Raw genomic sequence first — 24096 nt, forward strand, 5'->3', positions numbered from 1 at the left:
CCAATTTGTATGACATTTCTCTTGTTGAAATAAGAACTTTGATAACATGCCTTCCAGAATTTATTCTTACAAAATTGACACAAATATAAACGAATGCTGGTCAATAAGGTAATTAAAAATTTGAAATATATCATAAAATAAAACAATGTGCATACAAGACAAAGAAACAATAGGAATGAATGTAATTGTACATAATTATTACACTGTATTAAAAGTCTTATACATGTGTGTATGTGACCAAAACATCTTGAAACAATAGATAAGAAAATTAATATATTGTACAATAGTATAACAATAGGTAGTAAAAAAATATCTTTGAACCATAAGTCTCTGACGAGACTGAAGCTCTACTGGTTTATACTTGTAATAAAGGAAGAGAAAGGTAGCACACGAACTTTAAACTTTGCAACAGTAATAAATTAAAAAGAAAATTTTCATTGGTTTACTCTTTTTCTAAGCAAGATCGGACCTAGACCGTAGGATCAGTAGCATTTTAAAAATCATTCAAAGAAATTTATCTTTTAATAACCATGGCAACACCAATCATTAAAATCAAAAACCGATACAAAGAATTAATCAATCATAATGTATTCTACATGTGTGCAAAGTTATATTGAAATCAGACTAAACCTGTAGGAAGAGTAGCATTTGAACAAAAATATTCCAAAGTAATTTCTATATTAATTTAATAACCATGTCAACACCATTTATCGAAATCAAAAACCAATTAAAAGCATTATGTATATTGGTATAGTCGACTTGTGTGCCAAGTTATACGGAAATCATACTGATCTCTGACCAGTAGAGTTACAAAATTATAACATTGCATTATTAGAGAAATAAATTGTCCGTAAGTGTAGAGCTGCATTCCTACAGAATAAATTTAAGGTCATACGCAACGTAGTTTGAACTTTTTGGGGTTCTTCCCTGGAGTGGAAGAGTTCCACTAAATGAAGGACCTGTGTGCAATAGTTTTAATGTCTATATATGGATTTGTACACCACTTCTAAAACAATTTTTGATGAATTAAAATTTGGAATTTGTGTTTTATAATTTTTGTACATTTTTATTTGAATTATGCGAAATTTTTCAAAATTCGATATCTTTTCAAAACCTCTGGTAAGGCATGCTGATTTTTTGTCTATGAACATGTAATCATATTATAAGATGAAATTTGGAATATCTTTGAAATCTATCAGTAGGTAAGGTATGTTGCATATGTCCCTAAATCGATTTTCTCTATGCTTGACATATTTTTACAAATATGCTCTCACATTATTATTCTCAAGTTTTATTCATATTGATTCTTTAAGTATGAGTCAAAAGCAGAATTGAAATCTTAAATGAAACGTCTACATATTGACAAAGCCCTTGCCTACGTATTGACATAATCCTTGTCTGTGTATTGACATAGTCCTTGTTTACGTATTGATATACATGTTGTCTTTGTGTACCTATTGACCTAATGACATAGTCCTTGTCTGCGTATTGACATAGTCCTTTTCTACATAATGACATAGTCCTTGTCTACGTATTGAAATAGTCGTTGTCTACATAATGACATAGGCCTTGCCTACGTATTGACATAGTCCTTGTCTGTGGCGTTGAAATCCTCTTGCTGAAGCTCTAGTTCTATATCTTGAAGGCAAAGTAAAGTGACGTCATGACAGGCTCTGTATTCAATCTATAAAGGAATAATTATACATTTTTATTTTTAGATTATTATAAAATACTGACAGTTTGAATAATTCAAAAAATAGAAGGAAATTTTGCACTTAACAACAAAAATATTCTTACTCCATTTTGAAGTTTTATCCCTTACAATGAACTTATCCTCAAAAAAGGAGAATAATTTAGATGAAACAAATGCGACAACGGAAAAGGTCCATTTCAAAACTCTCCGTCGCAGATTTCTCCTCAGAAGGGAGCACGTTTTTTTTAACTACCAATTCGTTTGTATATGATTTCAATACATTTTGGAATATTTTAATTTTAAGTTTTAGTGCTTTTCATTTACATGCATTTATAAGCAATATAACATAGCACTTATGATTGTTAAAAAAACCTCAGATGATATCATTTCCGGTCTTTGTCTTTGTAACTGCCGGACTATGGTAAACATGTCTACTTCATTGTCCTGCAGTAGCTGTTGTATGGCGTTATACACGGCGCAGAAAATTCCACATCCGGTCGCACCATCTCTGTTTATCAATTTGAATAAAATTTCTCTTAACAATTTGTCTAAGTTAAGTGCAATGTAAAATAACTCACAATTGCAAAAAAGCATCTTATTTGTAGGAATATAATATAGGGTTATTGAACTTATATTGGTGAATATTGGCACCAGTTGGCTGTTCAAATGCACGAGCTTGCAAGTGCATTTGAACAGCCAACGAGTGCCAATATTCACCAATATAAGTTCAATAACTCCTTTATTATATAGCTAAAACATTTCCACATAATTTATAATAATTATTTCTACTAAAAAAACCCTCAAATTGATGATTTTTTAGTATCGGTATTCAAATTAACGTCCTTGTCAATATCGCCTCATTCCGATGACCCTACCGAGCGATATGATTTGCTTATTTAGGTTTTAATGGGTCTAATACGTACTGTATTTGAATAAATAATTTTATTTTTGTGTGAAAAATAAACACATCTTACCTAGATGCCACTTCCTTTCTTTAATTTAGCTCTGAGAATTTGACCAGACGACTTTTTTGTTTACAACGGGGCGTTCGATATTGAACGCTCGTATTCGGAATGTTTCGGGCATACTCATATTCGTAATACAAAGTTAGCGTTCAATAAAACGTCAAGGTATTGAACGTTAAAATTCTCTAGATTTTCGGTAGTATTTTATTAGAGACTATTTATTAGCTATATAATAAGGTCACTTACAACACATACAGACTTTTATCGCTTATATATATCATTTGAGTAAATCATAAAGTTGAATGTGATTACATTACGATGATAATATAATGACCCTTACTTTGACAAGACTATTATTGGTGCGTGTTCGGTTCTTTTACTGCTATCCATTCTGATATATTTGATGACGTCAGACAAAGCTCCAAGGTCAGACGGGAGAATGTCGTCTGTTCCCCAGCAGAGAAGTTCGTACATGTTAATCGCCATCCATTTAGTTTGCTGTTATAAAAAGCATAAGAATACATACTTGTTAAATATTGATATTTCCTAGACTATAAAATTTGACTTTCGTTGAATTTTGCAAATTAATCGGTTTACCACTTTGAAATAATTTCGAGACATTTTGTTAGCCATAAGCAAGAATCTTGGTACATGCACATTAAATTCAACACTTTTAATTTATAAATGGTATCCACAATTCATTTAAACATCTCTCTCCCTCTCTCTAGATCTCTGATAAACATGTCCTCATCTATTTGTTTATAAAGCATGAGATTAGAAAAGCATCTATGAATGTTCATATTCGTCAAGAGTGATTCATTCATGTTTGTTGTAGTGTCAGGAAGTGCGATAAATTTATATAAGCATTTCAACAATATAGAAAGCTTTGCTCAAGGCTATCAAATACTAGTACATGTAATAACAAAATGAGCTCAAAAGACCTTTACCTGCAGAAAACGCCAGTCACTTTGACCCTGCATTCTAATCGACAATTTTCCCTTTTGTTCCCATAAAAAAGTGGACAAATAAAGATTGTCCCCAAACTTCTATATGCTCAGGATTGAATAGTTTTGTAGTTGGTTTACTTTGGGTCGTTTGTAAAATATACTATATAATACAATGACATTTTCCCAATATATATTTTTATTAACTGGCTATTGGATTTTTACGAGAAGCACAGACTTTTACAGTTGACTGTTTACTTTGACATGTAATCTTGTATCATCTACGGAGGTACAAAATTGATAATGGATAGGAAAACCTTTCTAATGGTCACAGTAATGGTGTAAGGGGCCTTATATGTGAAGGCCTGGATTTGAGGGTAGGAACGGTTGTCGTTTTCTTCAAGTTCAACTTGTATGTGCTTTGAAATAGCTTGTTTTTTTCGTTGAATTAAATGTTAAGCAAAATATTTATATCGTAAAGGAGCTTCCGTACACTGTCCTAGTGTGAGAGTAATTCGTCAACTGTGAAAGTCAGCGCTTCTCATAAAAGTCCATTAGGACAATACAAGATTCTATTTTGTTTTGGTAAACCCTTCACTTAAAATAAAACCTTTGCTCAGATTTCATAATTTTTTAAGATTTAAAATGAAAACCAATACTGAGTATATAAAAGAATTCAGCTAGTATTTTATAGGGCGCGCTTTCATATGCATAGAAATAAAAAGTACCTCATTTTTCCTAATTTTTATTTTACGTCTACGAAGATTTGCAGATATTTTAGCTGATTCTTCCTGCTGAACTTCATATGGTCCTATATCTGTTTTTTGCTGGTTCAACAACTCAGCACACTGTAAAACAAATTATTTTACAAAGAAAATTCAAAGGTTTTTATGCGGTAGTAAGTTGATGTTGGAATTTTTTTTTTTAAATTACCAAATATTACCGAGGGTATGTCCGTCAGTTGATTTATAAATACCACACTACTGGATTCCTGGTCAACAAGCAGTCTTATAAGGTCCACGGGGTGGCTTGTTTTGGGGTATGGGGCAGCTATAAGCATGTCCTTTTCATAGAAAGTCTAAAATATATGTTGTTATTAGAACGAAACATAGTTGTGGTACTTGTAAATGAAAGATTTAAAGAACATATTTGTGATTAAACATTAACATTTCTGTTAATGCTTACACCCTATCTTATTAAATATTTAATAATATACATGTACATTTTTTATTACATTTATTCTAATTTTAGGAGCCAGGTCATTGCATTACATGTATCCCTTTATTAAGTTATGATCATTGTCGCTATGATAATTTTCCGTAGACTTTGAATAACCTCTTCTCTAAAATTCTCTACACAGCCAATTGTGCCTAACGTTAATTTAGTGTTAATCTCAATTAACATTAAATTAACGTAAGCTTGATGTTAGTTTAATGTTACTTTCGTGTTAAGTTAACATTAAAAAGGTTAACATTAAATTAACGTTAATATTTAACGTTAATTTAACTTAACATTAATTTCATGTTAATTTTTAACGTTAATTTAACTTAACATTAATTTTATGTTAATTTTTAACATTAAATTAGCATTAAAATTTTAAGTGAGCTTGGGTTCTGTCTTGAAAAACTAGAACCAAAATATTAACATTAGATTAACGTGAATTAGTTAATGTTAATTTCATGTTAATGTGAATTTAACGTTAATTCTGTAATGTTAATTTCATGTTAATTAGAATAACACGAGATTAATGTTATTATTCAAATTTTAGACCTAACTTTAAACAATACTTGCCAATCATTTTAGTGACAATTAATTAATTATTAAGATGTCCATATGTGGATACTCAAAACCGCCGGGGTTGGGGGTTGGCGGATGGGGGGGGGTATTGGCACTTGTGTCGGAAATAAATTTTTAACCCCAATATATTAAGATAACAATTGATTTAATATTATACCATAGGTTCAAAAAGTATTTCCGACACAAGTGCCTGTGTGTTTGTGTAAGGTTGTGTTACGCGTGTGTGTTTGGGAAAGGGGGGTGCTCTAACTGTTAGCACCCTCTTCACCTCATCCATTTTTTTTTTCATACATTCTTAAAAAAGTAAATTATCTAGACTTAGATTATAAGCTCTATGTCTATCTTTCAAAATGTCAACTTGGATTTGGATTGTTTTCCGGCTAAAATTGGTCCATAGCTTTTATCAGGATCGGTTTTGTTTTTATCGGACGAAACTTTACGTCATGTTTGACGTCATCAGCTGTAACAGAAATTGAAAACACAGTGAAGAAGGATTTATCAAGTCTCTGTTAAAAGTAAGTATTTTGTAGTCTTTGTAATATTACGTTTTTGAGAGTTTCATAATTTCAGAGGTCCCTAAATGTTTGAACTTTATGTATACTGGTGTCTCATTATATCGCGGTACTTAATTGTTTACCCTAAAAATGGATATTAAATGTTGAAATCTGAATATGACAATGGTTGCTATTTATAAAGCTTACATTTGGCTAACTTTTCAGTGGAACACAGTTTTTCAACCTTTTTTCGTTTTCTTGTGAGCTATTTTTAAAACGCAGAAGTCTTATTTACCTTTTAAATTGGAGAGTTCCATTGTATCGCGGTATTGAATGTATGGAAGCCTGGTTCAGTTATAAGGTATTTATTTTATTTCCATACTACATTTTTTTTTATTTATATAAAATATCAATAATAAACAGGAACTGAAATTAAATTTGCATTCATTAAAACTTTATTGAGTTACTCTCTTTATTATTTAATTGTTTAAATGCAATGTGGACATTTGAATTCACTTCCTCTCCTGAGAACTTTAATTGAAGAACAAAATTTAAGGTGGGTCCAGTGTCCACAAATGTCACATTGTCCCCAACTGACAAAACTGATCCCTGCCATATGGGAAAGTTCTTCTGGCTGCCATTTGTTACAAATGCAGCAAACCTCATCGTCATCTGTTAAAATGTCATCATCTGAAGTATCCACAGGTATCGGGCCGGATACTTTGCTCTGATGGCCAGATGTTCCTGGCTTTGGACTTGAACGACTTGAAGTAATTGAAGTGTTTCCTTTTGTCTTAACTAGTGCTTTTCCTTTCCCCTTTGACTTTACTGGCTTTTTTTCTTTTTCCTTTTCTTTTTCTAATTTTTGCTTCTTATTTAGTTGAGATGTTTCTAATGCTTCAATGTTAGACTCCTTCAAAAGATTTCCAGAGAGAAATGGCGGAACAAATTTTCTCTTACTTTTATTCACAGATTCTTTTTTGATTGTCCTACTATTAAAAAAGTCAGAAGGACTCATATTTTCCTTATTGTGTCCACTATTTGTGTTTGGTTGTGCAACATCTCCCTCATGATCATCCATCACCTCTGTGTCTTCTGTCAAAGTCGGTTGTAAATCCTCATTTGCATAGATGGTTGCAGGAGCTAATGTTCCAGGTGTTGCTTCGAAAATGTTTGGTTGCAGCGGGAATATCCCAGTTTTCCGAAAGGAGGAAACAAGGTTATCAGGTGACATTGCCTTTAGATAGGGCTTGCTGCTTAATTTTGCAATTTCATACTTAGTGATGTTTGCTCCAGGATGTTGTTGCATATATGTGGCACATTCTCTGTAATACATATTTTTAAGCGGTCCAAATATGGCTACATCCAGTGGTTGGGTAATATGACTGCTATGGGGTGGCAGTAGAAATAAAATGACATTCCTCTGGCGGGCCCAATTTGTCAGAGTAAGTCGTATGTGCGATCTATGGCCATCAAAAAGGATAAGAGTGGGTTCCTGATTGGGGTCATTTGTGATGCCTGCATGGCGTGCAAAGTGGTTGGTCAGATAGTTTTCAAATACTGCACCATTTGACCAACCACTTTCACTCATCTCACCGCTTGCTCCTGGTGCAGCTCCCTCAAGAAAGGCAGGCATCCATCTCTTGCCCGGGAACACGTAATTCGGAGGAATGTGGTGTCCTAAAGCATTTCCTGCAGCGATAATTGTAATCGTTGAAGACCTTGGAGATGTAACAGCCTGTGCTGAGGTGTTTTTGTTGCAAACTATTTTCGGTGGCATATGATCTGTGGTAATACCGGTTTCATCAATATTAAAAATTCGATTGGGCTTGTCCAGCAGATTGTTTGTTGTCATGATTTCAGAGAGCTCTTCGAAGTATTTCTTAATTTTTTTTTCTGACGTGCTCTTAGCCCTATGTACAGAGAGCTTCTGGGGCTTGACAAGTTTAAGTTGGGGCAATCTGCTCATGAATTGGTAAAACCAGTTGTTGCTTAGCTTGACTGAATTGTTTAATTTTGTTGTTAGTTTCTTTTTTAATGAAACGGCATACTCTTTTGCCATAGATTGGATGCTACTTTTCGTATATCCATAGCCTATTTCGGCCATGTATGTCAAATGGTCAAAAAAAATTTTCTCTTCTCTTTCAGTGAACAGGTGTTCTTTACCCACTTTTGATTGCAATGACACATTCCCTCTAGTTCTATCCCGTAGAGTGGATTCAGGGACTTTGTAAACCATGGCTGCTCGATAAACTGATACATTATCAGAAATGACAGCTGTGTGGGCTCTTTCCAAGTTATTCCTATCATATTGCAACCTCTTTGATTTATTCTACAAAAAAATATTCACTAAAACCTTTTTTGAACATTGCTTACTATCATTATATTTTATTTAATTAATATGAGAACAGCGTTCCATAGTTTTTGTTTTAGAACATCACATGACTTCATTACTATGGCTAATGTCAACAACCCAGACGGTAGACTGACAATTTATGCTGTGACTTATTTTATTATGGGTAAATTAGAATAATTTTTTAAACACCTTCATTAAAACTGAATAAAATACTTGTAATTGAAAAATTAAGACACTCACTATGATTTCTGACATATTTTAGCATCTTATTGGCAGACGATCTAAAGTTTATTTACCATAGGTGGCGCTAAAATCGCGAGAAAAACCGGAAATGCGTATTTTTGGAATATACCGCGATACAATGGAACCCGCGATATAATGAGAAGGGAGTATACAGCAATATAACGCATAATTACTCAACAGTCTTTGCAGGCTACTGTGTCGTAGGCTGTGAAAGACGTGCCAGATCTCTGCTATGTTGGATATTTGTATATCAGCATTATTATTTTTAGTAGGTCTATTTATTGTTCAGTTGGTTAAATTTGTTTGAACACTTAAACCTCCGGTACAGCTGTACTGCCGCCCTACGTACGATACGAAGAAAATTCGAAAGTGAAAGTAGAAATCGTGTACAAGTTAACAATAACCATCTCGAAGTAGAAGTTAAACATGCAAAGTGAGCGTTGTTTTCACTGATTTTAACAGTTCATCTTAATTGGCTTCATCATTATCGAGAGAAAAAAAACCCGATTTGATATTTATTTTTATTGTATTTTAAACAGCTGGAACTCGGTGTCACATCTGACTCGCACTTCTGAAATGGATCAAATCGGACTTTGTCGTCGAGACACGGGAAGAACCCAGCTGCCTAAATTATAATGCCAGTGGAACACAAAAAAGGTATTGAAAGTGGAACAAAATGTAAACAATTCCCACAGTAAATTTAATGACAGTGAAATTTACATTCACACACCCCAACTGATTTTTTAAAATACCAGTTAAGTACTTGTCACTACTTGACACTTGTCAATATTTTGTTCAGAAATATTTTATAAGCATTAAAAATTTATTAAATCAAGATTTTTTCTTTTCCTGCATATTACAGAAAAGATACTTGTATGCAAGACATGGAGAAAAGAGCAGACTACAGCCTCTATATACCATTCCTTGCTGCCTCCTTGAATTGATGTTTTTCAGGATAACCATGCAGGAATAAAGGTTATTTATGAAATAGTACATACATAGTGTATTCATAATTTTCATTTAGAAAAATTTTATAACTTGATCTAGAGTTTATGCTAAAGAGACAAATTTAAAGCAAAGTTGCTTTCACTGCACTAAAAGTTTGCTTTGAATCAGACACTGCACATAAAATTTGGTTTCTATCTATGAATATCATATAAGTTGAAGATATTACATTTCAAATAAATGATTTTTAATTATTTTTTTTTATAATTGTAGGTTAACTCAGTATAAAGTCTTGCTGACATGAACATGATAATCACAAGAAAGTGAATATATTTCATCACCTTAAGCAATCTTCAAAATACCAGGTAAAGTGCATTTTTTCTGAACACGTATCAAATATTTAAAACCATTTAATATGTCACCCCTAAATTTTTTTGAAAGTATACTTGAAACACAATGTCTGTTTGCCAGTCTCACTGTATAGTAATATATATATATATAAAATACATGGTTACTGTCTTGAAATATAAGCGATATTTGGGCGAGGGTAAGAAAACGTGATAGAGGGCGAAGCTTGCCGAGCCATCTTACTTTTTCGACCCGAGCCCAAATATCGCTTATATTTCAAGACAGTTATCATGTAATTTGTTTATCCTGCAACATATTCATTACATTTGAACATCCAAAACTAGCTATTTTCGACAGATTTAGGTACATCTCTGCAGTGGAAACTGTGACGCCATGGAGTAAACATCCAGTATACGTGACGTCACAATGCTTTTAAAACGTCGGAATACATGCACGAGGCTTTATTAGGGCAGTGACCGGATAAAGCTTTGGTTTATTAGGTTACCTTTATTAGGTCAATGCAAGGGGTGGTTGCAGGATAAATGGAAGTATATAGTTTTTATATACTAGTAGCTTTTTAGTTCACCTGAGCCGAAAGCTCAAGTGAACTTTTCATATCACATTTTGTTCGGTGTCTGTCTCTCAATCTGTTAACTTTTCACATTTTCAACTTCTTCTGAAGAACCACTGGGCCAGGAAAGATGGAACTTTAAGATAGTGTACTTTAAAGCCTCTTCAAACCGGGGGGGGGGGGGGATATAAATATCGGTTGGTGATGACTCACAAGATTAAATTCCATAAAGCCTGAGGGGCTTTATAATGAATTTAATCTCGTACCAACCCATATTTATAGCCCGTTGGATGTTTTAAAATGATACCTAATTACTTATATTTTCATTTGTGACTTACTCATACTTTATATTTGCCTGATCACACTGTTTGTGGCTTTTAACATGCAAAATGCATTAATTTTCAAAACCAATGGCATGTATACAAGACACTGAATGCGTGTCGACCCCTTATGACGTCACTGAGAAATTTCGTTGAACATTTATCGATACGCACATCTATGACCTCTTGACCCCTGTAGTGTAGATTCAAATTTGTTCCCAAGTTTTACATAGGAATGCATAGGAAAAACCTTTTTAAAATCTTCTCCGAACTTATGTGGAATCATCCTCAAATCATGACCCCTGGGGGCTGGATGGGGCCACAATGGCCGACCAAAATTTTACATAGGAATGCATAGGAAAAACCTTCCTCAGAACCATTAGGACAGGAATGATTAATCTCATGACGTGGTGTGGAAGCATCCAAAGGTACTAAATGTAGATTCAATTTGTTCACATCATGACCCCTGGGGTTAGGATGTGGCCACAATGAGGGATCACAGACTTGCATAAGAATACATAGGAAAAAGAATCTCCAGAACAGAAAAAAATTGTTTTGTCGAATTGACATGATCTGCAAGTACATGTAGTAAAAATTTATATTTATTCAAATAATGCCCCGGGGATTGTGGGTTAGCGAGGATCACAATGGGAGATCAGGTAATGTGTTGGAAAAATCTTTAAAAATCTTCTTTTCAAGTATGGCAAAATAATATATGTATGCTGTGTTGTAATAGTGACCTTTTCAAGTAATAGAAAATTCAAATCCCCCTCCCCCCAATAAGTATAAAGTAAACTCCTCAATACTTAACTGATCTGTGTTTTTTAGCTAGCCCATGTGCTCAGGTAAGGGATGTGGCCAATGGACCTCTTGTTTCATTCATTATATTTTAAGACAAATTTGAGTTGTTAATGTATTGCTGAAGTATTTTATTTTCATATAATTATTATAATATGAATGTATTTGCCTCTCTTATTTTTCAGATTGGAAAAAGAAAGAAGATTTGTAGCATTGTATTGAATATGCCTGATTAAAATTATTAATGGATGAATTGGTGTTTTTCTCTTTTCTTCAGAAAATTTGAAATCGGAGGCAATGCTCAGAATTTTAGAGATTTTGTTGAAAGAGCTGATGGATCCCTTTATCCTTTTGGATATATTCAAATTGAAAAGAAAGTGACACCATGGATGAAGTCAACATGCAAGCCTAGCTTTCTGCAGTGCTACAAGGAAAAGTGCAAAATTGATGAACTTCTGGTGTACCTTTAGAGAAATAATTATGATTACATGTAGTATCAGTTAAGCTTCTGCTATGATGCAAGAACATGTATTTTTCTGGAAGAATAGGAAGGAAAATTCCAAAAATATGCACACAATTTATATGCATTTTAACGTTAAATTAGTGTGAATAAATTTACGTTAATTTAACGCTAAACGTTAATTTAACATGAAAATAACGTTAAATTAACGTTAATTTTTTAACGTTAAATTCATGTATAAGCTCGATTGACGTAAATTTAACGTTAAATATTTAACGTTAAATTAATGTTATTTTCATATTAAATTAACGTAAGGCACAATTGGCTGTGTAGCCAAGCCAGAGGGAAAATGAATTTTTTTTCAGGGGAAGAGGGGGTTGGTTGGGTTTGAGACGAACTATCTTAACGAAGCCTATTTTGAAGTACAATGTATATTTCTAGATAAGACGCAATGTAGTGACACGTTTGTGTACAGTACAAACTTATTTTTTTTACCTCTAGGAAGGCTGCGTTGTAATAATCCAGTCTGTCCTTAGCTGATGGCGTCATCACAGCTACGCTGTTCCTTTCGACTTATGAAAAATAAAAGTACATTCTAAAAATCATTAAAAGCAAGACATAAGAAGAAGTAATCAGCAGAAAAATAAAAAACATCGAAACAATGAATTAAAAAATAAATAAATACTAGTAAATAAAAGGAACAGTGCACATTCGAAATTCAAAAAATCAAGAATAAATTTATCAGGTCATCAAAAAACAATGTGTTTTCCCCCCCGATCTATATAATACATTGATCTATATCAAAATAAATGAATAAAAAAAAAAAGGAAATAACATTCAGAAATTGTTCTTCTTAGTCCATCAAGAGGTATTTAATTTTGAAAATTCTGAATTGATATTTAAATTTTCTGTAAAAAATATTTTCCACCAAACAAATGGCCCTAACAAATGTCAAAAGCAAATAATAAGTAATACAAGCTTACTCGGTAAGGAGTTCTGTGTCAGAATAAGTTCTCCGTTTTCTATTCTAGCTGTGTTTTCGTTTTCATTATTTTTCTTATTTATTGAAATCAGTTCCTGGAACAAATTTTGAACAAAATTCAAGTCATTAGATAGTTTTGTCCGCTATAACTTAATGACATGATAGTCAAATCCGTAATAAACATAGATAGTTAATAATTTTCTTGTTTTTATTTGGTAATACTTAACACGTCGCCAAAATTATACAATTTTATGATTTTTGTTCCTTGAAAAGAATACAGTCCCCAGTTTTTAATTTGTAGGAGCGTTATTGCTTCAAAAAGTATAAATATAGTTTACCAATGTTAAATAATTTATGTATTGACATTCTTTCTTCACATTCATTGTCTATTAAAGGTATGAAGTGAAGTTACATTGATCAAAAACAGAATAAATCCAGAAATGTACTTCAGACTTAAATTATCGAAGAAATAGTTCTGTCGATAAACTTACATTAAATTGCGATGTTATCCAGAATGAGGTTTCTTCATTTTGTTGATGAATGTTTTGAACTTTAGTCATAAATATTGCCTTACTCATAACAACGCTGCAACCTTGGAAAGATTCCATCAGTGCAATGTGAAGGCAAATATACTGGTCCTGAAAAAGGTAAAACGATAGTTCAATTTTCTAAAATATACGTTAAACGGTATTCTGAATGATGTCGTACTCAGAGAAACATAAAGGCATTGTGTATAAACCTTGAAGATACCTTGAGTCAGCTTGGCATGTGACTTAAAAATATGTTACAAGGCTCCTTAACTGTTAATTAGCAATCGAATGTTCATTGTGAAATGTAGGTCAGAATTAAAGCGGAAAAGATTCTCAAAGCAGCAAAGATCGTACATTGCCTAAAAATAATATCAACTTTAAATTCTTTTTTAGAAAAAAAAATTAAAAGATGTGCTGATAAAACATACAACGTTTTGAACCATATTCATCCTATCTTCTCTCATTTTTCTGACGTACTCAGCAACGTTCAGGACCCCCGTCTCAAGTCCTTGTTGATGTAGGGCATCCAGTGCTATAAAGGTTCCTGATCGACCAACACCAGCGCTATGTACACACGTAAAATAAATATTATAAGTTTTATGTATTGTATATGTTTCATTTTCGATGCAATAAAAGTATGATAAGAACATGAAGAATGTAAGTTTCCTTAGCAAAAACCTATACACTCTGTAATTGAAAAATATCATTTGGAAGGATAAATGAATATGTACAGCTGTATACCCAATTTAAGCTTTGTCTTTATCAAATGATTAAAATATGAATATATACACAAAAAGCAGGGTTTTATTGAATTATTTACATTTTTCAAAAAGCTATACGAGCAGTCAATTTAAGTAGTCGATTTTTAACTCTGTATACTAGGGTTTCAGCATGCTGCAAAATATTCAAAGAAGCAGTTGACATATATATTTCATGCCATAAAAGAATTTTGAAGAAGTGTCGATTTTATTATTTATTTTTTTATTCAGAGTAGCACATACCTGCAATGAACTAGAAGGGGCCATTTTATATGGGTTTTTTCCAGGACCCTCTTCTCGTGTTTGTGGAATAGCACCAGACTGATAGGATCGGGGACACCATGGTCAGGCCACTGGGTGTAATGGAACTGGGTCACCACTCGGTGGGCATCGAATTGCTGGAAGAATTCAAAATGGCTATGCTTGATGAAGGGTTTGAAATTATTGTGGAAAATCAATATCATTTATAATAGTCTTCAAATAAAATGTTTACATTTTTCGGGAATACTTTGCACATAGCATTTCATATGGTTGAATTTTGACGCTGTTTACGGAGGCGCAAGAAAATAAAGACAAGCATGCCATGTATGATTATGTAGATAAATTATCGTAGAAGACATAGGCTTTAATATTTTGTCAGTGCATTTCCTATGCAAGTGTAAATGACTGCGATTCAGGGGTATGTGTACTCTATGTCATTTGGAGCTAGTTAGATACCTTGTAGTGCCTGTGATTTATATTCAAAAGATTTTGAAAATTTACATTCAACTTATCTATGGTTTACAACAACAGCATATCAATATCTCTGAAAAAATTAGGAGGACGTACATTGTACAAATAAATTTAGGAAATTATATAATATAATAAATATGGATTCAATGCACGGTCAATATACATTTATAATGACCCAGCTGGATGACAGATATTAACCTCAGATACATACTACAGTATAAATTGTAGAATATCGACCTCGGGCTAGCACCCCCGGTCGATATACTCCATGTAACTTCGGTCAATATCTGTCATCTGGGGTCATTATATATGCATAATGACTAACCCTGAGTTCATATTTGTATAATAAAGTATTGAATATGGAAGGCGAAACCAATCTTTGATATACCCTGTTTAAATAATGAATATTTGTCTGTAGATTTAAAAAAAAACGATCATTGTTCGTTATTTTTATCTTCATACATATTTTTGATATACCTGTGATGTGTTAACTCTGAATCTCCTGATGATGTAGTTGGCATATTGTTTCTCGTTGATAAAATGAACTCTGATTTGCCCATATAACGCATCACTTCCACGTTCAGCTGGCCAGTATTTCTCGCATTTTCTCTAGAAAGATTTTTCTTTGTTAATTACTTATCATGATCTGTTTTTCGCACATTTTTCGTTCAAAGGACATTGATGTATCGAGGACAAATATTTTCTTAAAAATAATTTATTTTCAAAAATTCTTCTTACTTTTCTGCCTTCAACAAGATTCGTAAGCATGACAATTACTGACACGTTTTCTTGATAAACCATTGTCCAAAAATCTTCTAAGGTGTTCTTCTTAGGTCCTAATATAGAAATAAATCTTTATTTATTTTGTGTAATAATTGCTTTTAATTTATAAAATGTCTTTTTTAAAGGTTTAAATTTCTTCTTTTAAATATGTCGTTAAATGTTCATTATTTGAAGTGACACAAAAAATGGCTAGAAAATGAAAAAAAAAATAAATTTAGTAAAATAAAATGTGACGGTTAGAGAAGTTTTTTTTTAGAAATCAATACACAAAGGTGCACACGTAAAACCCACGTGTAATGTTCATTCAAAAGTAATGAAAATTGGAAAAAAAATAAAGCAAAAAAAAAAACTTAAACATACCTTGTGATGCAATGTAAGCCTTTTCATTGTTAACGTTCTAAAAATAAATAGGTGATTTTTATCAATAATATTAAATAATACGTATATATGCTTTTTTTCTTTTTTTAAAAGTTAAAATCGATTACAAATTAATGGCCGCCATATTATAAAATTTACCTGTATGTAGTTTGCATGTATGTAGTCGTCATGTTTATCTCTTAAGGAAATCCTTGAGTGATCATCTACCAGTAAATTAATTTCATTCAAAACATGAAATTTCAAGATTAAAAGAATGACAGAAACATATTCATATATGGTCGACTTGTTCAATAAAATTCAAGAATTTAAGGATAAAATGTCTTACAAGGATATAGGCTTTTAAAACGGTTCTTTTCTAGATGTCGTTCTTCTTTTCCAATGGTACATGGAATTCCAATTTGTTCTCCATATGGTATGGCCTTGGAATACAAGTAAAATTAAACACTTACGAAATTACCGGGTACACAGAACTCCAATTTTATCCTTTATTTTATTTCTAGCATACCTTATATTCACTTTGAAATATATTGTAGTTATCTTTTGATTTTTCAGCGATGACTTTAGAAATTTCTGCTACAGAAAAACTTCTTGATGTGTAGTCGTTTATTATTTCATCATGACTTTGTATGTGGTCTGTATACGTAGAATTAATGCAAGAGGAGGGTGACTGGTCTGCAGCTAAAATAACATGGATAAAATTTCCTTTAAAAAAAACATATTTCTTTTTACCAATTTAATGTTTTCCTTGACTTAAATGTTAAAAAAATGTATTTAGGTTAAGATCATTCAAATATTATGACAAGAACTAAGAACTGTGAAACTGTTAAATACACTAAATTTACATATTAGGATTTTAAGGTTATCTTGTGTTTTGTATCTTCATAAAAAAAGAAGGAGTTCAATAGCCTAATTATTATATTCAAATAATACAAATCAGAAGAGTAAACATGGATCTCTAAAACATCAAGAGGTGGGATTAGGTGCCATGAGGAGTAAGCTTCCCTGTCATTGCTGACATCCGCTGTGTGACGTTATTCCCTAATAGCCCTCTTATACTCGTGCAATTGAGATATTAATTGAAAAAAAATTACCAGGTGTATTGTTGTCAATATCTAGAATCTTTTCTCTAATTTGACGTGATTGGTGAAATCTGTAAAAAAAAAAAAAAGACAAATATTAATAGGACAAACTTTTCTGGGATATTTGAACAAAATGGCAAAATGCAATTATACATGTATAAAGTGTGTATTCCATTGCAGAAGAGGTTCTTCCAGGTCAGTTTAGGTATTCATTTGCCTTTGTTTCATATATTACAAGAGTAATAATGTACAGAAATATTTCCGGTTTTTGTTTGAGTTATTTTCTTATATTATTAAAGATATATACCTTTTACTTTTACAAAAATTTAAAAGTAAGGCAACGACGATGAATACCACCAATGCTGAGACAACGGCGCCAACCACTGCAGGTGCAGGTGCTTTTGACAAAATTATCTCCGGTTTCGTTGGGTCTCCTGAAGTGAAAGCATGATTTGAAGATCGAAAAATAAAAACAATTTGAGTTTTTTGTTTTACATATGATTAAAAAAATAATTATTCGTCATATGAACTTGAAAATAATGTGACAGTCCTTTCATTTCCAAAACACCTCCTAATGATTAAACAGTCAACTTCCTGTTTTTGTCCCCTGCTTTCGCGAAAGCAAGGGGACATTAAATCTAATTCGTCTGTCTGTCCGACTTTCCGTCCGTCATAAAAACTTTAACCTTGCCCATAATTTTTGATTTAGTGGAGCTATGACTTTCATATTTCATATGTGTATTCCTTGTGAAAAGACCTTTCTTTCTGTACCACAAAATTTGACCTTCTGACCTTGACCTTACAGTTTGACCCACTTTCACGCAAAAAATTCAAACTTTTACTTTGGCCATAATTTTGAATGGAAGGTACTAGGACTTTCATATTTCATATATGCATTTTTTGTAGAAAGATCTTTTATTAGATATCAACAACTTTGACCTTTTGACCTTGATCTTGTGGATTTCCGTATTTGTGAAAAAACTTTAACCTTGACCATAACTTTTGAATGGTAAGGGCTAGGGCTTTCATATTTCAAATATATAATTCTTATGAGAAGACCATCCATTTATTACTAAGAACTTTGCCCCTTGGACCTTGACCTTGCAGTTTGACGTACTTTTCTACAACTTTGACCCTGGCCACAACTTTTGAACAGTAGATACCAGGACTTTCATATATCACAAAGGTATTCTTTGTGGCAAGACCTTTCATTTGATACCAACAACTTTGACCTTGACCTTGGAGATTTTTTGTATTTATGAAAAACTTTAACCTTGACCATAACTTTTGAATGGTAAGGGCTACGGCTTTCATACTTCACATATGTATTCCTTTTAAGAAGACTTTTCATTGGATACCAAAAATGTTTACCCTTTGACATTGACCTTGGAGTTCAGTGATAATTTCTAAATAGATGGCTTATGATAGGGCGTTCATATAAGACACAATATGTTATAAAAATGACATCTCACCAAAAAAGACAGCGAAAGCGGGGGACCACAATTCTTTGAATTTGCTTGTTAATCATAGTTATTTAAAGTAATTATTGCTTTTGTTGGTTAACACAATAATGTTTTATCGTTAAATTCTATTTGAAAATTCATGCTCATTTATAATTGGGTGGAATTATCATTGTCTAGATTGTATGAATATCTAGCTTGCGTTTTTTTTTTTACACCTACATGTTTCCTGATAATGTACATGTATTTGATATTTACTCATTTTCCTTATAAAATAAGATATTTTTTCTATCAATCAAATACAATTAATTTTCATAAAAATATAATATTACGTTATACAGTGCAATGGTCTAACTTCAAAACTAGCATCAACAGACTTTTTTGTAGCATAGAACAATTACATATATAAATGTACCCTTATATTCGCATTTCTACGTGCATGGTGATTGAATGATCATATTATTAAGATATATTTCATCAATATTGCAGTGGTTAGAGCGTCTGCTCTGGAGTCGCAAAGTAAGGAGTTTAACGGCCTCACCGCAGGTTCGAATCCCACTGTGGGACGTGGAGACCGGTCCTTCGGATGTGATTATACGAACAGAGGTCCCGTGTTGCAGTAGGTGCTGGCACGAAATGGGTTTCTCCATATGAGTGAAAAATTCACTAGAGGGACATTAAGCAACACACAATCAATCAATTACATACTTTCATTACATAGCTCCCCCCTCCAACCAGGGATGCATCCATCGGTACACGATCCGTTTATATAGTCGCAAGCTTCACCATTCTGGCAATTTTGGCTGCAATTGTATATACAGTCCTGACCATAGGTATTTTTCAAGCATCCTGAAATTTCATTTGAATTATTATATGTATGTTCGTTTTTTTAATTGACGTCTTTTTTTTTTGTTGCATTGATAATTTTTTTTTGTATGTAACCTCTATAAAGCCTAAGAAGTCAATTCAGAAATCACTTTATTTTAGTTGGAACCTAGCTCGAAAAAAAATCTCCTTGATGATTCTTGATTCTCACACTGAATGTTGCTAACAATTTAGAATTTAACGAGCAACAGAATCATGCTAAATATAATGAATCATGATGCACACAAATATATTTAACTAGCTCTATGGCGCTTGATAAAAAATAATAGAAAAATATGAATGTTTTGCATTGTAAACAAAACTAACAATGATAACAATGGTGGTATAAAATTATAATTATTTTAAAAGCATACGTTCAGTGCAGCTTTGTCCGAAAAAGCCTGGTCGACATTCACACTTCCCGGTCACATGATTGCATGTTTGGTTTTCATTACAAATCCCAGTGCAATTCTCCGAGCAATTGGAACCATAGAATCCCTCCGGGCATTTCTCTGAAAAACAAAAAAAGTTTTGGTGCGGAATTTAAATTCAATGAAGCCAATTTAAATATTCAAAAATACATATTTCAGTTATCAAGCCAAAGTGATTGTGAAAGTGAATGTTATTCACTAGCATATTCAATGGGTCATGTGAAAAAAATTTTAACAGAAAAAAGGATTTCGATAATACCAGATCATTACGATGGAATATCTGCATTATTTTACTTTTCTGGCTAACACTTTAACGTTCGCAGCTAGGTTAAGGCCGCCCATAGGAAATATGCCTCAAAATATTCCGAAAAAATCAATAAAATGTTGATACTTTTTTTATTAGCATGAGTTTTAATTTATTAACAATTATACTAATGCATATGTATGTATGGGGTCTCAACCGAGTTTGGCCAAAGCGACTTCACGTACATCAGCTGTTTGTCACGTGACATGATTAAAATTAAAACAAAATATGTAGGGATACAAAGATCGTAAAAGTTCAAGGATAATATACGGGTAATTTTTCGTTATGAAATTGATTGCGTTTTCTTTAAGAAAAATTTCTTAACCCGAAAATTGCTGGGAGCAATTTCTCCATGCCCAGGAATTATATAAAATTTAGACTTTTGATAAACTCTGTGCATTTACACTCTATGCATTTAAGAAATGTAAAATTACGGAAAAAATCAACAGCGCTCAACTTGCTCCCAGCACTTTTCAAAATAGTAGGGACAATAGCTACATGTGTATAAAATATCATAATTTATAATCAAGCGGATATCTTTGAACTTTTGAGATTTTTGAGGGGTAGTACCTGTGATTGTAGTACGTTTCTGTATAAAAGTGCATGACTGCGGCTTTATAAGAGACCAAATAGTTATCAATTAAATAAGACTGTAAACTTTTGATTAATGCATTCAAAAAAATAAATCAATTTTAATCAGATCACGCTTATTTAGTTTTGATTTTCATTTTTTCAGTTCCACTAATAGCTTGATCTGCGTCTCAAGTACAGAGAAACTGCGTGTCAAACTAGCCTATGACGTCATATCTGTTAGTACAGCGAGATCAAGTTGGCTTTGATTTTACATTCAGATAGTGTTAAAATGACAAGATAAGTTACACATTGATTTATATTTACAATAATTATGAGTAATCAAAGTACGTAAGAGCATATGAAAAAGGAAATTATTATTTATTCACCGATATTCATTTGTACAATTTCACTGTGACGTCATAATCAAATTCTTGAGGTTCTGCATAACTGATCTACCTTTGGGTAGCCCTTAACCTAGTTGCGTTTTCTATTCCTGCATCAAATTTACAACCTGCACTAAAACTGGTTTATACCTCTATCCTTTTTATTAAGTTAGGAACCGGATATACAGAAAAGTAGTATTGCGTGATTGCTCCGAAAAGCTAATTATATATCTTTATTCATTTACTAAAAAATACTTATGTAGTTCATATTTGTATGCTGTACTTTTTTAGGCTTGCTTTCTTAACTTATTTATTGTTGTTTTTTTTTTAAATTCAAAAAGCAATGTCATTTGATTTACATAATATGTAATGCTTTGAAATTCGAAGAAAAATTTAAGAATAGTTTTGACATTCTTTCTTGGATTTTAGAAAAGTGGATCTATTTCAGACAGAATTTGTGGTTAAGAAATACTTTTTGATGTTTCTACCTACCACTGCAGTTAATTCCTCTATACCCTGGCAAACAGTCCTCACAACTTGATCCATTATGGTTTTCACTACAATCTGTACATCCTTGAAGAATATCACATAAGTTACAGTATGGACCACAATCTGTGCAGTTTTCACCGTATTCATTTTCGTTACAGCCTGCAATGACACCCATGAGTCGGTAAATGAAAAAAATAGAATATGCGAGATTGTTTAGTATCAAGAATACAAACTAATTAAAAATGCTTCAGACTGCTACTGGCAAGAAAAACTTAATTTAAGGTTAAGGGAAGAAAGTCAAAGTGTTATTTGTAGCTAGATTATTTGTTTCACATATGAGTAAAAATAGCTAATTATATGACTCACCATAAATCTCTACTTCGCATATTTCAAGATGAACATAAGGATAGTCCTCTTCTGAAGCATTGTTATTGACAATCCACACGTAGCGACCCGTTCGATGACATTCTTGTTCATTTAAGACCGGTAAGGGTAAGGTTTCATTGCCTAGATCCTGGTAGCAAATTTGACCTTCATTCCATGAATTCATTCCATATTCGCTAGAACTGGTAACCCTAATATAGTAACCTTGAAGACTAGACGTGGAAACCGTTGCTGTTGAAATTTATGAATAATTGTGATGTTTGAATATTTTAAAATAACTTTTTCTGTATAATTGTTTTTCAAGGAATTTTACTTAAGCTTCATATACGTATATGTATAATAATTTGTAAAATACCTCATCAAATATATAAAATTTATGGATCAAAAAGTACAAAAATATTTAAAGCTTACATAGGATGTTTTCCTAGTATCAAAGTAGTAATCGGAGAAAATACTACCAGCAAGAAGCAATTGTTTTCTAGACAGGTACATTGTTTGTACATACAAATACTCACAATCATTCCTATACCAAAATTTAACCAACTGAATGTTGTAGTTATTTCCAAGATCTATTCTGAGCCATGCTGAATATTCTTTGACATCAGTGCGAGAGCATGATCCCTCAATAAATTTCAGTTTGTCTGGTTTATCATCTAAAACGTTACTGGCGTTATAAGAAACGCTGTATGTAGAACTAAGGCTAGCTACAGTCCCATTTTCTAATGAATCTGTAAAAAGGCATGAAAGAATATTATTTATTTAAAAAAAGTATGATTGACAGGGTTTTCAGTTGCTATCTTTGTTTTTCTGAGTATTGTTTTTACATTCAAAGTATAGAATTAGGAACTTCGTTTTGAAAAGTGAAATCTTTGAAAACATACACCTGTACTTGTTTTTTGATGAAACATGTTCACATGTTCAACATCTTCTTTTTCGAAACGCCTGAACCAATTTAAATTTATTTTGGTATAAGGCACTTATAAGCTTAAGAAACCAAAATTATGTATTCTATGTTCAACTTTTTCTCACGGACCTGAGGGGTGGAGCTAAATCCATCAAAATGAGTACCATCTCAAATAATACATGTAAATATATTTTACTCCTGGACATCACGCATTGAAAGTCAGGTTTAGAAGAATAAGAAGATTCGAATTTCAGTGGACACAAAGGATCATAAAGTGAAAATGCAGTGATACGTAAAACATAATCTTCTCTTCTACTGCATATTCAATAGCAGTATAGAGTTATCGCCTGCATATGGGGTCTATGTATATTCAATACGCAAAGACATGTTCTACATACATGTACATGTACAAACATTTTCAAAACTTTTATTTTCATTTTGCAAGTTGCATTCTCGATACAGTGGTCTTGTCAGCAGGTACAATATATCGATATCGAATGCTGACCGATATTTTTCATATTTACTGTTAGATTATTATTTAAACAATGGATTGTCTACCAATATTTCTATCTGCCCGATTATAAACATACTTCACGGCGAATGTGACCGATCAAATTGGATTGCTTACTCCATGACTAATCATCCAATCTCTGATATATATGTCTGCTCTGCTGCAGAGTTGTGTATACATGTAGTTTTTGCCGTGAATACTGTTTGAAAACTTCATACATGTATTAATTATTAAATCTACGCTAAGTTTTGTTACTGTATAATATGTTATTTATTTTGTTGATTTCTGATCATTCTCTATTTCATAAGCATAATATTGCTTCATCTATCAGTAAGTATTAATTTATTCCATTTAAGAAATAAGGTATCATTTTTGAGTTTTATTGGGATGTAAAACGGGTTGGTAACGTGATCAAATCCTATAAAGCCCGAAGGGTTTTATTGAAGATTTGATCATGTGCCAACCCGTTTTACATCCCAATAAAACTCAAAAAATGATACCTTATTACTTATATTTACATTTGTGACTTATTCATACTTTAAATTTGCCTGATTGTGACTTTTAACGTTTGAAATGCATTATTTTTCAAACCCAACGGCATATTGTATTCCACTGAA

At 32.4% G+C, this 24096-nt stretch overlaps 4 protein-coding genes and 1 long non-coding RNA gene across 5 annotated transcripts; 1 reads left to right on the plus strand and 4 right to left on the minus strand.

The window, feature by feature from the left end:
- Window positions 1-1502: 1502 nt before the first annotated feature.
- LOC134262238 (receptor-type tyrosine-protein phosphatase C-like) lies at window positions 1503-12500 on the minus strand. The gene is made up of 6 exons (XM_062744616.1): window positions 12430-12500; window positions 4546-4680; window positions 4331-4450; window positions 2999-3156; window positions 2066-2201; window positions 1503-1684 (listed from the first exon to the last, which is right to left on the minus strand). The coding sequence occupies exons 1-6, from the start codon at window positions 12481-12483 to the stop codon at window positions 1574-1576; spliced, it is 714 nt and encodes a 237-aa protein (XP_062600600.1). The 5' UTR covers window positions 12484-12500; the 3' UTR covers window positions 1503-1573.
- On the plus strand, window positions 5521-12098 carry LOC134262239 (uncharacterized). Its single transcript, XR_009990981.1, has 5 exons — window positions 5521-5914; window positions 9032-9149; window positions 9355-9467; window positions 9711-9802; window positions 11660-12098. It is a non-coding gene; the product is annotated as an uncharacterized LOC134262239 (long non-coding RNA).
- Window positions 5908-8617, minus strand: LOC134262236 (uncharacterized). Its single transcript, XM_062744615.1, has one exon. The coding sequence runs from the start codon at window positions 8130-8132 to the stop codon at window positions 6381-6383; it is 1752 nt and encodes a 583-aa protein (XP_062600599.1). The 5' UTR covers window positions 8133-8617; the 3' UTR covers window positions 5908-6380.
- A 385-nt stretch (window positions 12501-12885) lies between the features above and the next one.
- LOC134262234 (receptor-type tyrosine-protein phosphatase gamma-like) lies at window positions 12886-18388 on the minus strand. Its single transcript, XM_062744613.1, has 12 exons — window positions 18294-18388; window positions 17189-17247; window positions 16603-16775; window positions 16423-16516; window positions 16236-16300; window positions 16080-16116; window positions 15675-15772; window positions 15414-15545; window positions 14448-14602; window positions 13875-14010; window positions 13408-13554; window positions 12886-13011 (listed from the first exon to the last, which is right to left on the minus strand). Exons 1-12 carry the CDS (start codon window positions 18386-18388, stop codon window positions 12886-12888), a joined length of 1317 nt encoding a protein of 438 aa, XP_062600597.1.
- Window positions 18389-19336: 948 nt separating this feature from the next.
- LOC134262235 (protein draper-like) lies at window positions 19337-24080 on the minus strand. The gene is made up of 6 exons (XM_062744614.1): window positions 24071-24080; window positions 22580-22792; window positions 22047-22295; window positions 21684-21839; window positions 19875-20012; window positions 19337-19485 (listed from the first exon to the last, which is right to left on the minus strand). Exons 1-6 carry the CDS (start codon window positions 24078-24080, stop codon window positions 19337-19339), a joined length of 915 nt encoding a protein of 304 aa, XP_062600598.1.
- Window positions 24081-24096: the final 16 nt, after the last annotated feature.

The sequence above is a fragment of the Saccostrea cucullata genome, unplaced genomic scaffold (assembly GCF_032062105.1).
Source record: "Saccostrea cucullata isolate Sc308-1 unplaced genomic scaffold, CSIRO_AGI_Scuc_v1 ctg1781, whole genome shotgun sequence".
Lineage (NCBI taxonomy): Eukaryota > Metazoa > Mollusca > Bivalvia > Ostreida > Ostreidae > Saccostrea > Saccostrea cuccullata.